This window comes from Thermochaetoides thermophila, assembly GCF_000221225.1.
Source record: "Thermochaetoides thermophila DSM 1495 unplaced genomic scaffold scf7180000011814, whole genome shotgun sequence".
In the NCBI taxonomy this organism is placed as follows: domain Eukaryota; kingdom Fungi; phylum Ascomycota; class Sordariomycetes; order Sordariales; family Chaetomiaceae; genus Thermochaetoides; species Thermochaetoides thermophila.
In genome coordinates this window covers 1,090,505-1,106,550 of record NW_006383030.1, presented here as the reverse complement: position 1 = coordinate 1,106,550, position 16,046 = coordinate 1,090,505, and the positions used below count along the sequence as shown (strand labels likewise).

Below are 16,046 nucleotides of genomic sequence, written 5' to 3'. Positions count from 1 at the left end.
GCCCGCCCGCCCTGCTTAGCCCAGCTCTGCAACGCACAGGGCCTTTCTCGTCATCTTCATCAGTTTCGTCAATCTCCCACGGCCCACTTCGCCATCTTAATCCCAGCCAACCGTGCCAGTCGCCGTTCGCCAAACCCCAGTCACCTATTAACCCGTCCGAAACCATACTCCCAAGTGCCAGCTTTTGCCCGACCAAGTCTTGCCCTAGACGCATCAAGAAAAATGAAAAAAAAATAATATCGAGTAGAAAGGAAATAGAAATGTCTCTAGTCGATCGTAAAGTCGCAATTGAGGTGTTTTAATATCACTCATGGCCAATGGTATGTCCTGAGCGCTTAACGATCTCGACGGCCTGGGCGACGGCCTCTGCCTCGGCGCGGAAGCGCAGGGTGGATGGGGCATCGGCCAGGGGGATCCATTTCGCCGACAGCTTCTCCCAGAACTCCTGGGTGTCGGCGTCCGGCGTGGTGGTGCTGTCGGCAGTGGCGACGTACCAGTAGACCATCTTGAGCGACGGCGTACGAGACTGCGGGTCCGGGTAGATGCAGGCGCCGATGAACTCGGTGCTGGGATAACCCTCGGTGATGTCGGGGTCTTTGGCCAGCTTCTTAACGCCGGCCGGAGTGGGTGCCGATGCGCGCGTGGGGATCTTCAGCGTCAGCGGCGTCGCACGGTAGCCCGTCTCTTCGTACGTCTCGCGCAATGCCGCCTCCAGCATGCTCTCGGAGATGTTACGCCGGCCCTTGGGCAGCTGCCAAATCTTGAGCCGGCTGTTCCAGATGACCAGGACCTTACCCCGCGCCAGGTCTATCGTGACTGTGCCGCATGACATGCTGATCGCCGTCGCCGGGTGGAAGTCCATGCTGCTGTTAATCTCGTCCATCGACACCCGGAGTCGCGACCCGTCGGGTCCAGGATCGTGCAGCACCTGTGGTTGCGAGCCCATGGTGACTTGAGTCTGTTTTTCTGTGTGTGTGTGTGTGTGTGTGTTTCTTGTTTTTTTGCGTTTGTGATGCCAGGACGACCCACGGCCTGCTTGCTTCGTAGGTGGTGGTGGTATTGGTATATATAGATATAGATATATATATATATATATATATAAAGAGCGAGGGTAGATATGTGAATGTTCAAACAAGCGAAGAAGACAACAAAGATATATCAACACCACAGGGCCGGCGCGACAGAGGGACACTGGGGGCCAGATACACAAATACAAATAGTGTACAGCAGAGCAGATATGAGACACGAGAGTCGTCAAGATGAGATCATGGGTCTGGTAGGTCGCCGGTCGCACGTCTCTTTATCCATGGGGTCCTTGGAGGTTCCATGGGTAATAACGCTTTGTTCCGCGTGCAACACAGCTCTTCCTCTTTCCAGCACAAGGTACAAGGCATAAGCCGTCTACCGGTCCGCCGTCTCGTCTGGTTTCGTCTCGTCTCGATCAACCATCCGTCCGGCTGGGCCTTCTTGTTCCCTTGCCTTGGCCATTTTCACAAACCACCCCAAAGTAACAATGGAGCGGGCACATGGCCCACGGCCATCGCCGTCACCAAATCGCCATGGGGGGGGAAGGGGGAAGATGACCAATGATGGCCAATCAAGGCGGCCACCACATCGACTCGGCTTGTTGACCATGTTGCTGTTTCCCATCTACGGGCGCTACGTCCGCACGCTTGCTGACCGGATGATGCATCCAGCGAACGACCGGTGAAGAATTAGGCGCGTGGGAAGCGTGGAAACGCGTGGGAAGGCCTTCATGCTTGCCCATGCTGCCATGCAAAACACCCCTCCGCGTGTGCAGTAGTGCAGGGTCCCCCTAGCAGCAGCCCCAGCGAGCCGGCCAGCAGCCCAGCCCTGTCTGAATTTGGGAAGAACCCGAAATGGAACTGCCCCCAAGCGGGCGCGTGCGGCGAATCAAGGGATGCCGGACCAATGCCCCTGTCAACGAGTCACCAGCTCTCGGATATTTGGACCGACTGATACATACACATACTATCATCTTCTTGTTGTTTGTTCCTTCACACCCCCCCACTCGTACACTACCGTCACCGCAAACTACCGCCTGGGGAAACAACCATGATGTATCCCTTTCTCTCTCTCGACGATCCTCCCGAAACAGCAATCGCCTGCCGTTGCTGCTGCTGCCCTGCCGCCGCCGCCGGGACTACTCGAACGGGCCCCGGTCCGCTCGGAATGCTACCTGACGGTGGCTGCTGTGCAGCCTGCACTACTGCGGAGGAGGTTCTTCTGCCCTGCTGGGCCTATACCTGACTGGCTGGCTGGCTCCCGCACGTCCTACGAATAGGTACTTTTTATAAAAAAAATCTTTTCTATCCTTATTGACGGGATACGGAGCGACTTCATGAATTACACAAGTCAGGGCAGGTCGTATACCCCAGGTAGTCGTGACCGTTTATCTGCCTGCTGCAGCAGACCATCGGAGGTGAGTTGTGTCTCGAAAACTGGCGCCGCGAGATTGTCGCTTCGCTACATATTTCAGTAGAGCGCGCGTCATGCTCTCGTCGTCCATGGCCCACTCAATGCTGTTATGTAGAGCCTAGCAACACCGACTGCTGCGCTCGCCGAGCATGGCGGAAGAGTATTCCGCGGCACTCGAATAACTTGAAAGGTTATTTAGGTTGGTATCTGCCCAGCGATTGCAATGTAGGTAAAGCGAATCCTCCAACATCCATGAAATGCTTGAACTGGGAAGATCATCAAAATCAATTAGTATTCCCGGTACCAGAAATGTTTTGACACGTTTTGTCTCGGAAGCAACCAAGAGGTGCAACAAACCAGTACACAGTAGCTACCGACGAACTGAACCCAGCCCTCCCCGATGGTGGAGCCTGATCACGTTGTTTGGCTGCAGAGCATCGGGGAAGGAAACCGCCAAGTTGGAGAGCCCTGCTACGCGGCTTGACCAGCTGATAGAATTTTTTTTCTTTTAAATATGTTCTTTTTTTTTGTTTTGTTTTTGTTTTTTGAGATTCCTTCCTTTTCAAACTGACGTAAAAGTTCTGCTGTAAATAACGTTAGGCTGTGCACGTCCTGCCATATGACCGCTTGCCAAATTTGGAAAGCGGTAGTGAAAATTACCCCTAAAGCACATAGGTAGAAAAATGAATCCATATAATCGGATGCATTCCAAGACACTTTTCTCGAAAACCTGGGGTATATACCTACCTAGGTACATACGCACACTGTTGTTGAGACAGAAGAGGGTTGAGGTAGGTAGTTCATCAGGGTTGCCACCACACCCACGATATCAGCCATGTATAAAGGATCGCGTAGTATAACCCTAACCCGAAGAATGCAATCGGAAATTTTCTCAGCATATTCACCGTAAATTTACGTACTTTACTGTGGTATGAAACGATCTCGTATCACTACTAGCCTCGACGCTCCCAAACCCCGCTGACCGACCGGTGAGATCTCGTGGCGTGGTGCGGGGACAAGGGGGGGTATTTGCCATGAGCTGGGTTGAGCGGGCGTCCTTTGCCAAGTAGCCTATCTGTTAACCTTCTTGGGAGGATGACATCTGTTCATTTTCTCCTTCAGGTCGGCGTGGGCGGAGATTTTATTGAGTGGTGATTGGGGACTTGAGAACAATCAGATGATTTCATGGCCCATGTTGACCAAGGAGGACAAAGAAGTTTTCATTTACTGGAAAAAGTTTTTCTTTTACGTTTGCGGAACGTCATGTTTTGCTGCTCAGTGCTGTTTAGGTACAGTATGCCAGCATACCTGCAGACTGCACGGCTTGGAAATATCTGCCCTAACACAGCAGAACACATCTCATCCACCCGGCGACCCTCTAAGTAGGTACCTATGATATTCCCATCCAATCACCCGGCACCCTGGACAAGCCCATCGCTTGGCTGTGGTCGTACAGCTGCTCATTCCCGTCCGCCGTCCTTTCCGGCCTGGGCTCAGATTCATCGACCGGCTCATGAATCATGCAGATGGAGCTGTCTCTGTCTTACCCACCATCTATGAAGCAGAAGAAGACGGATATGTATGTATACATGGAGGCCCCTTTCCCCCCTTCCCTCCCTTTCCCCCCTCCCCCCCTCTCCCCCACCGGTGCCCAGAGATGTGGTGCTGTCCGTCCTTCCGTTCGTCTATCCAAGCATCTACCGGAAGATGACCCGCTGCGCTGGATTGGTTACTTAACCCGCCCGCGGGTTGAAGTTGAGCAGTGATGTGATGTGATGTGACGGCTGCGGAAGTCAGCAAGTGAGTGAGCGACAAGATGGTAATGGTGAATGAGATGCAACCGTAGTGTGCGGGTGATCCATCGCTGTGGCTACCTGTTGACTGCCTACCTGTCTGTCTAGCGAGCTGACTCGTGCTTCCGGTTGTACAGTACACTACTACACCCTTTTCTATGTATACATCGCACCATTGCCCAGAAGAACTTTGAAGCTCCACGGCAGTTGGGGTGGTGGCGATATTTTATCGGGATTTGGCTCTTTGCAACCTCAAAATCACACCTCGTCGATAATACTGGAGATATTACCGGCCAGTAGGCCGTGCAGCTGACGTTGAACGGAAGAGGGGAGAGGGAGAAAGAGCGAGAGCGAGAGCGAGAGTGTGTGAGAGAAACACAGAGAGAGAGGCAAAAGTCGGTCAGAGGGAGGTAAGTAGGGATATGGATCATGACTTGGTCGTTGGCAACGTGGCAATACCTGTCCTATATATCATCTCGGCTGCGGCATGCAAACCCGCCTGCAGAGAAATACCTAGGTAGGTACCAGTACCGATACACACACAGCCTTCGGGAACGGGACCCGGGCCCATGCGTTCATATGTAGATAGTATACACCGGTATTGTAGTACAAGGGAAGAGGACAGGGCATGCTAAGCTCCAGCTAAGGGGTCAGCGCAGCATCTTGCAAGTTAACGGACGGGAGTCATGTAGGCTACCTCCTGCAGAAGCCGCGTCATCATGGAGACACAAGGCTTTTCTGGTTGCGCGCAAAGTCTACTGGTCGATGCTGTTATTACTGTTTCTCTGGTAAGATAAGACACTGCCCATTGGGAGGAGCAGTCAGATTGCTTACCGCCGGTCTCTATCCCTTGTTACTTGACTTGTTAACAAGTTAGTTATACAGTGCAGGGGGGGTGTGGGGGGGGGGAAGAGTGCTGTGCCATGAGGATTGGTGAATCGACGAGGTACGTACAAAGTGCACATCTGAATGCATGAAGTGCATTTATACATAGGTACCTACTAGCTGAATTGCATACACAAATCCAGACCCCTAACCATGGTTAGTGAAAAGGAAGCAAGTAAATATTCTCGAGTCTCGACGATTGAATCAAGTCTGGTAATCAACCTGAACCGCAAGAGCTGGACCCGACCCAACCCCATGGAACCGGGGCACGCACTCAAAAACAGAACAAACTTAGATAAGGCGCTAACATCTGCACGCCTAGATCTTGACGATCGCCAGATAACCTCATATTTCTGGCTGTGAGGGGGCTAAATTTCCCAATCTGTTTGCTCATCCTTATTCCCTCATCCATCATCTCGTCCAATCCCATCCTCGCCAGCCCTGCTGCATATGTAGTAAGTAGGTAGGTACTTATCCGATCAATTTCCCGAGGCATAATAAGCAGAGCTGAGCTGATAATAAGCTCGAGCTCGAGCCGACGGACTGTGACCTGACTCCGACCCTGACTTGGGGCCTGTCTCAACAATCCGCACCATGGTATGTTAAAAGACGTGGCTTGTGGGGTAAACCGGTCAGTCTGTTGACAGACAAGAGGAATCATAGCTGAAACACTCGCCAACAAGTACGTACCATTTTTTTAAAATAGTCTTGGGCCCGGGAAGCCTACCCGGTGGCGGCAGGGGGACGGGTTCCAGACGGGGCCGGGAAAGGGCTGCAAATGAGATTGTTTTTTTCGGCATTGAATGGTCTGACCGGCCTGTCACTCGCTGCGAGAGGCGGGGGGGGGTTGGTTCGAGATAACCAAAACCGCTCAAAGCGGCGGGTGGTCAGTTACAGCCGTCAGGGATGTGTATTTTTTTTTTTTCATTTTTACTTTTTTTTGAAAGGAAACATTTGGTTGTGTACCGACGTGAGATATACGTTCCTACCAGCCGCTTGTTAAAAAATGAGGCATGCCATGGTTTTGGACAAAAACTGTATTATAACTTTGTCTCAGGAATTACTTAAAAGGACAAGAAGGTGGGTGGATGAGTAAGCAAGCACAAGGAAAGGCGGGGGAGGTCGGTAAACGGTTTGGATGGACTAGGTCAGCGGAGCTTTCTCCGTCGGAAAACCCTCCGATGAGAGGAGGGAGGGGGCGGTTGTCCGGGGTGGTTGATGAGTCGGTGTGTCAGTGTTGATGGGATTATACTTACGTCGCGATTGATTGAGGTGGTTGGCTCAACCTGCCAATGCACCATGCTCCCTCCCACGCTCATCTTTCTGTAGAACTACGAGCCCTACTTCTACCTTCAATATGTCAATCTGTTCGGTCAATTAGAGCAGACGGGACAACGGTGGTGACGTAGCCTACCTAGTCACTTCGTTCACTTCAAGTTCTTATCTGACAAGCAGACCGCTAACGTGGACCGGTAAAGGAGCACAGGGACTTGGCTCTCAGGATTGTACTGTGTCACTGTGGTGGGATAGATGTCACTGTCAATTTCAACCGTGACGTGACGTTGATTGAAGGCCGAACTTGTCAAAGAGTATTCACACTAATCCTCTACACGAGATAACTCATCGAAGTGGGAAAGATAGTAAGCTCAGGGTGCGTGTAACATCCACCCCCACGTCACTTCCTTCCCACCATATCCGAAACACCCTCCCCCCTTTTTTGATCGTATTTGTTTTCCCCGCCGGCTTCCCACTGTTGTTACACACCCTAGGTATCTACCCTGTGCCTTTCCTGCACAAGCAAGCGCATGCATGCATGCATCCCGACCGGGAAGATTTGAGCATAGGTTTGGACTGTTCTGGACTATAGATGGGATTCTAGATTCCTGGACTGCGGGGAGGGAACAATTCACACAACAATGGGTCCGTGGGTACCTCTAGATAGTTTGACAGGGTGCGACAGGAATAAGAAGTATCAGTCCACTATGCCTTTGTGTCTTCTCAGCTACGAAGAATGTTTGCCCATGGCCTCGGTTCCGGCAACAACAACACACAAGCAAACAAGGGGCACTTCTTGAATGTTTGGAACGTGGAGGAAAACAACGCCTCTCCAGATTCGAACGTTCCTAAAGCTCAAACTAATGGATACCTAGCATATGGAATAAAGGAGCTTTTTTTTAAGAAAAAAACTCAACACTAACGGCCCGTTCGCCCATAATTTGTTTGCAGGTTTGCGGGCTTGCGGGCTTGCTTGCCATGGGACGACACGGTGAATCCGGCAGGGAGGAAGCGCCCCTGTCCAGCTGAACATTCTTGGAAATCAGAAGACATCTCGGGAGAAGCTGCGTATGTAGTAGACATGTCATTTTTTTGTTTCTCGATCACATTCAGGGTCTGGTTGAAGTTTGCTACATCTTGTTGTTCCCAAATAGACGATTAGCTGCGCAAAGTGCGTAACTTCAGCCGAAAGTGTTGACAACTGTCTTGATGATTTGGACAACAACACCTGATCAGCCAGGTTTACTGTGACAATGCTCGGTTAATATCGGTTTCGGCTATTAACGTGTTCTAGGGATGGTAAGATTTTCCTGCTGAGAAACGCCACAGGACTATGTGGCGGCTGTGCCACCATTGTTGCTTGTGTAACCGTCGAACTCCATGACTTCTTACCTTGACTTCTTAACTCGTGACTGCTTGATGACGATGGTATCAAGTGAGTTAGCGGCAACTGAAGTAGTGTAACTTCCTCCCGTTAGAAGTTGATGATGGCTTAGAACCAACTATCCAAGTAGAAAGAGAGCTCACTTCAGAGTGGTGTGGTGTTCTCAAAGGGGAAGGTTTGTTAACGTGACTTTGTCGTCCATGGCCTCTGTGATGTTCATTGATTCTCTACCCTGACAATTAAACGTATCGAGATGAAGATGATGTCAGTATTCCCCAGGAGGTTCGAAACATAGGAACACAAATATATTGAAAATTGATGAACCAAGGTCGATCCAAAGACCTCATGGGACCATCATCTACCATGGCAAACTGTCAGATTTGGAATGAGTAAGACCTTGAATGAGATGAACTTATTAACTTATTGCCTTTTTATTTTCACTACGCATCACACTTTTTACACATCCCTGTCCTACTCCAGACCACAATAATATCAGACACTACCAATAGTTTGCTACCCAGATACCCAAAATATCACTTTCCAAAAAAGCTTGTACGTATACCAATTCCTCGTTATGTTTTATCATCTCCCTAGCATAGACAAATAGACCCAAACATAACCCCACTCAACCCCCTTGACCAACCCTAACCCTAGTCCTCTCACCCCGACCCCCTGTGTTTACCCCCCCAACTACCCCCCAACGCCGAGGTACTCCTCCTCATGATCCCCGGCCTGTTACTCGCTCCTTCCCCCGGGTTATGCCCCTGCCCATGGTAATGATGGCCCCTTTCCTGCGCGGCCGCCGCCTCCAGCGACCTCTTAAGCCTCTTCCCCAGACTCAGCTGCGCCGCGGATACCGGTTCGTCGCCGGTGGGAGGGGGTTTTATTCCCGCTAGGAGTAACGCCGACGTGGCTAATGATGGACTGTGGTGCGAACTAGACGCAGAGGATGTTGATGACGAGGGGGGTACGTGCTGTTGTTGGTTGTGGTGTTGATGATGATAATGTTGTTGTTGTTGTTGTTGTTGTTGTTGGTGGTGGTGGTGGTGGTGGTGGTGGTTAGGGGGGCTAGACCAGCAGGAGTGGGCGAGGGAGATGGGGGCAAAGGGCAGGGGGGGAGGTTGAGGAGGCGGAGACGGGGAGGGAGGGGCTTGAGGGGGGAGGAGGGGGGATGATGCTGACGGGGAGGTGGGCGCCGAGGGGAAGATAAATGTTGAGGAACGTCCTGCTGGTGCCGCGTCTCTTGATGTTGTCGTTCCCGAGGGTCCAGGGGGGGATTCGCTGCCGGGGGAGGGATTTGTAACGGTTAGCGAGGGGACTCCCATATGGTGATGGCGGACGGGCTTCTGGTCGGCGCTGCTAGAAGAGCTACTCCCAGTCGCAGCAGCTTGACCTCCCTTCTTCCCTCCCGGACCCGGACCCTTTCCAGATGCCTTCCTCGGGCTGTTCCGTATCGCCGTAACGGTACTTGTGCTCCCGCTCTCACTCCCCTCCACAATAACAAAGTCATGCCCCGTAATACTATTACTCCTTCCCCCCGTCCTCCTCTGACCCTGCCCCTGATACTGCACCGCTCCTCCATCCGCACTCAGCGGCCTCCTCCTCGTCCCTCCCTGCCGTCCCGTTTTACCTTCGTACTCCTCCAACTTCCCGACAAAACCACCCCCCCCTTCCTCATTACTTTCCGCCGCAGCAGCCCCCAATGCCCTCCCGACACCCACCCAAACCCCCGGCCCCTCGGCACTACTCGCCTGCTCAACACACAAACACTCATGTCCTACGGGACACTCTTCACCCCCCAGGGCATGCCATTCTGCTAAGCACCCCTCATGCGAGACACACCCACACGCCAGGCACGCCACATACAGACCGATGATCGGACCCCAGCAGTAGACGCATTCGAGTTCTGTCTGCGGGATCAAATCAGATTGGTCACGCGAGTGGACGCAGAGGTGGCAGACGCCTACGGCACCGTTGACAAACTTGGGAGGAGGGTTGACATCAAGGGAGGAGGGGGAGGGGCCAGCCGGGGTCTTGGGACGTAAATACTCGGCCGGTTCGAGAGGCGTGTTGGGGTGGATGCGGCAGAAGCCTGTTACGTCGACCGCTCGCCCGGAATTAAGTAGATCCTGCAGATGGGCATGTTTTCGATCGGCAAACGGCGATGTCGGCGACCCTGGCACAGCCCCGTAAAACGGCGTAGGGGTATTCGCCGGTCCAGAGGGACCCCCTCCCTCCTCCCCAGCACCCCCGACACCCCCACCAGCAGCAGCACTATGGAACCATGAAGAAAGATGATGCTTATCCTCCTTAAGCACATCAAACTTCATAATCTCCAACCTTGACAAAGGCTGTCCCCACATCTGCAACATCTCTGCATACGCATAGCGGTAGTTCGAGTACACTTGGGAACGGTTGCGGTCGATGAGCGGGGTCGACATCCACCCGTCGTCGTCAAAAAGGCCTTGGTTTTCGGAAAAGCAGTTTATCGCCACGGGTACCATCGCAAATAAATCGTCGCGGGTGTATTCGTCGTCGGAGAGGGAGGTGCGGGATGTACCCGGGGTGTCGGGACCGCCGCCGGCGTTGGACCCGCTCGAGCCGGCCCAGGTGGGTAGGGCATTCGGTGTCAACGTCCCTGGCGCCGTTTCGGACGGGCTGAGGCGTTTCTTGAGAGGATCGGGCGGCGAAGCAGACACAATGCCGGCTAGAGCGCGGGGTAAGCTAGCAGCAAACGCAGCCGCGACGGTCGAGTTGGCCCTCTGAAGCAGGCGGTTGCTGGGCGACGTCGACAAGCTCTGGGTCTGACTCGTCACATCCCTCAGATGATCCCTCACAACCTTAGGCGGCGTCTCCCCGCACGAGTAGGAATTCGACCTGGGCTCAACCGATCCATGCAGCTCCTCCTCACTGGGCGAAGCCGAGTACACCGCAGGTGTATTCGCCGTCCTGGGCGTCGTGACACCCGAGCTAGCCTGGCTCTTCCAATTGCTCAGATTCCACAGCGTCGGGTCGGTCGGAAAATACTCCAACGAAAACGACGGCGCCTTCATCGGCAAAGGCGTCTTCGGCTGTGGCAAATGTGACGCCGCGATCGCCGCCTCTTCCTCAATCGAGTAATCCCCAAAGATGCACGCCAACATAGCCAGCATCTGTATATCCGCAATCTTCTCATAGTACTCAAACAAGTCGTCAATCATGTCCCTCGCAAGCGGATGATACCCCCATCTGACTCTCCCTGCCAGGCTCGGCCCGGTCGACGGCGCACCGGAGACATCCTCCTCCTCCACCTCCATCGGCAAATCCCCCTCCCTCGCCCTGGCGACCGCGTCCTTCGCAATAACCAGTACCGGCTGGCCCTTATGCCACCGCTCATGAATCTCCAAGGGTACATCCCTGCGCAACAGCATCGCCGCATACCGCCAGACGTGCGCGAGCTCTGGCTCGCCATACTTCTCGGCCACCGCCGCATTATGGCTGCACACGTCGGCGCCGTCGCCAAAGATGGCGTACTCCTGCGCAAAGGCCTTCTTCGACGGGAGTTCGCTCTGCAGGTTGTATATCGAAATCACGTTCTTCGGTCGGCCCGGGCGTCGTCTGCTCGTGCCGGTGCCGGTGCCTGTTCCAGGTCCAGTGCCCCCGCCGCTTGATCGCACCGAGTCATTCGCGCTCCATGTGCGTCGGAAGTGCCGATAAGGCTGGTACCACAGGCCAATCTTGTGTACCGTCGTCGGCTCGGAATCCGTCGACGACGAAGTCGACGCCCCGTCGTCCGAATCATCTAGGTTATCCTCCGTCCCCGAGGCATCATCATGCAATCTGTGCTTCGGCGGCGGCGAGTCATGATCCAGCCTCCCAAACCCAGCGAACGTCGGCTCCCCCTTCTTGTCCCTAGAAGAATCCGGCAGCGCACCAAACAACGCCCTCGCTTTCTCCTCTTTGGTAGGGAAGAAACACACCAGCCTGCCATCATTCGACCACCGCGCGCCACAGAATCGTGGTAACGGGGCAACCGCCTGGCGCTGGGCCGTTGCTAGCGTGGCGTCAGCATCAAGCTCGGTGCTGGCGCTCAGCTCCTGCGACATGACGGAGTCGCCAGCCGGGATATTGCTTTCGTCTTCCTCGCTGGAGCTGTCGTCGGCGAGACCGTCGGAGTCGTCGAAGTCGCGAACATTCTTAAAGTAAGCGGTGCTAGACTCGAGATCAACCTCTCCCAAGAGATAGGTAAACGCCATGTACAGACAGTTCTGCTGCCTCTGCAGAAAGCGGTTCGCTAACTCATGCAGCTCGGCCTCGAGCTTGGCGTGCGTCTCGTCGGGCATGAAGGAGGATTTGTCGACGTAGAAGCGGGGGGCTTTGCTCTTGGGGTAGGAGGTGGGGATGTCGATGCGGACTTTGATGAAGATGGTCTCGCGGTTGACACCCCACGGTCCTTTGAGCGAAGCGTGCACTGTGAGGGACTCCATGTCGATGTTGTCGAGCTTGACGTTGGGGAGAGAGCTGCTGATGCGGAGGAGCTCGTCTTGTATGGTTTCGGTGTCGGCCCATTCGGGGCCGAAGATGTCCTCGCCGTCCGGATCGGCCGAGGCGGTTTTTGGTTTTGACATGGTGATGCGCTTGAGCCAGTCGATCTGCAGCTGGCTCCTGTCGAGGTGCCTGACCATGTTGCTCTTGGCTTTCATGGTCGTCCTCCCCCAAGAATGTCCCATGCGACTTAACCCCAGGCTTAGAGCACTCTGTGGCGCACGCGAATCACTCATCGTCGGACTCCTGTGGTCCCGATGAGCGGTATCTTCGACCGTACGGAATGTCTTGTAGATTGCCCCCTTGCGTGTAAGCACAAGGTTCTGCATCACCGGGCCGCCACGCACATGGCCGACCGTTTCAAGCAGCTTCTCGTCGACCTTGTGCAAGCGCAACTTATTGTCCTCGCCCCAGGATACCAACTGGAACTCGCGGTTGTCAATGCCATCGTTGCTCACGCCGCCGCGACTCCTCCACAAGAACTCCTTAGCCTTGTGGTGCTCGCCGTGGCCGGGGAAGACAGCGACTGGCTTGACAGGACCATCAACCGGGTCGTCGGGCTTCAAGCGCTGGTCGTATAGATACAAGTAGCCCGGTTCTGTCTGAGGCATGGCCAACAGCCCATAAGCAAAAGGCGTATGCCGAGCCCGCCACATGGGAAAGTCAGTCCGAATAACCCTCTGCGGGGAGTCGCCCTCCTGGGAGTGGTCCCAGAACTTGATGCTCTTGTCCAGAGAGCACGTCACAAGGCAGGTAGGCTTCGTCCTGTTCCAGTCAATCCCGTAAATCTTGGACGTATGAGCACAGATCGACTTCACAGGCTCGGCAGCCTTCCGTATATCCCAGATATGCAGCCACCGATCATGAGCCGACGCCAAAATATTCGGATCTTGCCGGCTATACTTAACCTGCGTGGCGCCCGCAAACCAGTCACAAAACGCAAGAGCAGGCTGTCGCGGCCGGCGGAGGTCCCAACAATACACGTAACCGTCGACAGAGCAAGTGGCAAGGGAGTCGGGGTGGTGCGCCGAAAAGTTGATATCGGTGATGGCCCTCGTGTGCGCCTGCAGCGAGTGCTCGATGGCGCCGGTCGGTGAGTCGTCCCGCATGTTAAGGTTCCAGACGAGGCAGCGGTGGTTGGCCGTCGATGCGACCCAGTAGTCGCGGGCCGCGAAGGGCGACCACTGCACGTCGACGACCAGCCAGGGCAGGCCGTGGCTGCTGAGGCGGCGGGGGGGACTCCATGGTGAGTCGAGGTCTATGATGGCGAGGCCTTCGGGTCTGGGGGGATAGGGATGTCAGTGGGCAATCAGGTTTCAGGGGTAAAGAGCTGGGAGGAGGAGGAGGAGGAGGAGGAGGAGGAAGGAAAAAAAGGGGAGAGAGGAAGGGGGGGGGGTTGCAGAGCCTACGATGCAAGGGCGACGTCCCGGCCCGAGGGCGAGATGGTGGCCGAGCCGACGAGGCCATCAACATGGAATGCCCAGTCGTTGTCCCAGCTCTCGCTGTCGTAGGCGGACTTGATCGTCTTGGTCTTCTTCGGGGGACCCCCGCCTAGATGGACAAAGTCCAGAGACATGGTACTAGGTAGCATGCAGCGGGCAGGACACGGTGCATTGTACAGGACCAAAACAGTGGACAGCGATGCCCAACTGCTGTAGCAGTGCCAGTTGCCAGTGGTTTAGGTTCAGATCCTAAGGGACGCTGACGATATAGCGACAGATCCACAACGAGTGGGCAGCCTGGATGGGCCAGGATCAGGAAGGTCGCCGGATGATGTCAGGGTGGTCAACAAGAGCCAGGGGGGCAAGAATGACACCATCACACGACAGGCCCTCAGGGTTCTCAGCTTAAACTTTTAAGTACGCTCAGCACTTGGTGACAATGGTTGTCACCAGCCTCGCCATCTGAGCGGCCAGCCGGACCTTCCACGCTCCCCAAGGACGGCCACCCGCCAGGCTTTGTGGCTGCCGGGTCAGTCTCAGCAGCAGCAGCGGTGTACAGTCACTCCAATGCCCAGTTCCAGTCCAGATGCTGACGTGAAGAGTGAACAGCGAAGATGGTGATGTTCGTCAGGTGGTGCAGTATGCAGTTGGCAGATGATGTCTGTAAGTGCGGCATTAAGTTGGGATTCAGTCTCCCCAGAGCCCGCGGAACATAGGGGTATGTCGTCCCTCAATGCATAGATCCAGCTGCGGTTGTTGTGGTTGATGGTGGTGAAGATGTCCGGGAAAGGGAAGGGCCCAGCACCTTAAAGTAGAGCTGCAGCAGCAAAAGCCCCAAGTTTGGAGATCGGACGCTTGGGGGAGACGGCATTGGGGCAGTGGATTTTCCTGATACCCACCTTTTTGCATCTTATCGACAAGCGCCTACGGTGGTCCGTGCGCTTATCGGAGAACCCCCCTCTGCCTCACCTTCGGTCTCGTCCATGGACTCATCCCACTTGCCCAGTCAGCCTGAGACCCCAGGACTTCAGAGAGAGAACACACCTAAGCATTCGTTGTTCGCGGCACTACCACGCCTGGGAGCCTGACGCTATTCTTGCACATTTTGCCTCTTGCTCCAGTTCAGTTTACGGCCCGTGACAGTCAACTTCTTTCACTTTGGCTCAGACGGGCACTTACTCGCGCAGGCTGCCCCGTCACGTAACTCGTGAACCCCTCATCCCCTTCGCTGTCGCAAACCCTCCCCGCCCTTGAATTCACGGTTTAGGCGTGTCAGCTCTACGACCACAATTTCTCCTCCAACTAGAGCATCGAGCCCCACATCCAGATCCCACTAGCATCATGGCTGCCGGTCTACCGAAGCGCATTGTCAAGGAGACAGAGCGGCTGATGGCCGAGCCGTAAGCCAGTCAACCTACTCTCTTCACGCCATGCGCCAGAGTCTAACACCCTTCAACAGGGTCCCCGGGATCAGCGCCGTCCCGCACGAAGACAACCTCCGCTACTTTGATGTCGAGATCCATGGGCCTTCGCAGTCGCCATACGAGGGTGCGCCTTCCTTGACGTCCAGGTCCATCACAACCGACCCTTTGCTTACCGTGTCTGCTAGGCGGCGTTTTCAAGCTCGAGCTCTTCCTGCCTGAGGACTACCCGATGGCGCCGCCCAAGATCCGCTTCCTGACCAAGATCTTCCATCCGAATGTTGACAAGTTGGGCCGCATCTGCTTGGATGTGCTGAAGAGTGGGTGTTGAGAGCCAGGTTGGAGAGAAGGCTTAAGAGAAAGTACTGACGGTCCCAGACAACTGGTCCCCGGCGCTCCAGATCCGCACGATCCTGCTGTCCATCCAAGCGCTTCTCGGCGCGCCGAACCCCGACGACCCGCTCGCGGCAGACGTGGCGAAGAGCTGGAAGGAGGACGAGCAAGCGGCGATCGCGACAGCGAGGGAATGGACACTAAAGTATGCTGTTCCCAAGAAATAGGGGGTGCTTGGGGAAGACGGGCAAGGCTGCGCAGAGGACGGGTTATCCGCAGACACAAACAGGTTCCTTCTGCGGCGAACTGACGGGGGATATCACATATCGCGCCAGTGTGGTTGTTGGGGCGCACTGGTTTTCAGCAATACGGACTTGAAGATCCCCAGCAAATGGCATGGGTTTTCATTGCCACCACTGAAGAGGAGACGGGAGGGTGAGAATATGTAGCAGGTACCGGCTCACTTACACAACAGAGAGCATTTCGTTGCTGGACGCACTGAGATGACATCGCCAGCGCCAGTGCCGAGTCTCCTTAACTCCTGAGCGCC

General features: G+C 54.8%; 3 protein-coding genes across 3 annotated transcripts; 1 reads left to right on the top strand and 2 right to left on the bottom strand.

Moving 5' to 3' along the window:
• Positions 1 to 304: 304 nt before the first annotated feature.
• Positions 305 to 946, bottom strand: CTHT_0013290 (uncharacterized protein; the record flags this gene model as incomplete). Its single annotated transcript, XM_006691782.1, has 1 exon — positions 305 to 946. The coding sequence occupies one exon, from the start codon at positions 944 to 946 to the stop codon at positions 305 to 307; it is 642 nt and encodes a 213-aa protein (XP_006691845.1).
• Positions 947 to 8,435: 7,489 nt separating this feature from the next.
• CTHT_0013280 (uncharacterized protein) lies at positions 8,436 to 13,876 on the bottom strand (the record flags this gene model as incomplete). The annotated part of the gene is made up of 2 exons (XM_006691781.1): positions 8,436 to 13,581; positions 13,710 to 13,876. The coding sequence occupies 2 exons, from the start codon at positions 13,874 to 13,876 to the stop codon at positions 8,436 to 8,438; spliced, it is 5,313 nt and encodes a 1,770-aa protein (XP_006691844.1).
• Positions 13,877 to 15,083: 1,207 nt separating this feature from the next.
• CTHT_0013270 (putative ubiquitin carrier protein) lies at positions 15,084 to 15,723 on the top strand (the record flags this gene model as incomplete). Its single annotated transcript, XM_006691780.1, has 4 exons — positions 15,084 to 15,142; positions 15,202 to 15,290; positions 15,352 to 15,483; positions 15,542 to 15,723. The coding sequence occupies 4 exons, from the start codon at positions 15,084 to 15,086 to the stop codon at positions 15,721 to 15,723; spliced, it is 462 nt and encodes a 153-aa protein (XP_006691843.1).
• Positions 15,724 to 16,046: the final 323 nt, after the last annotated feature.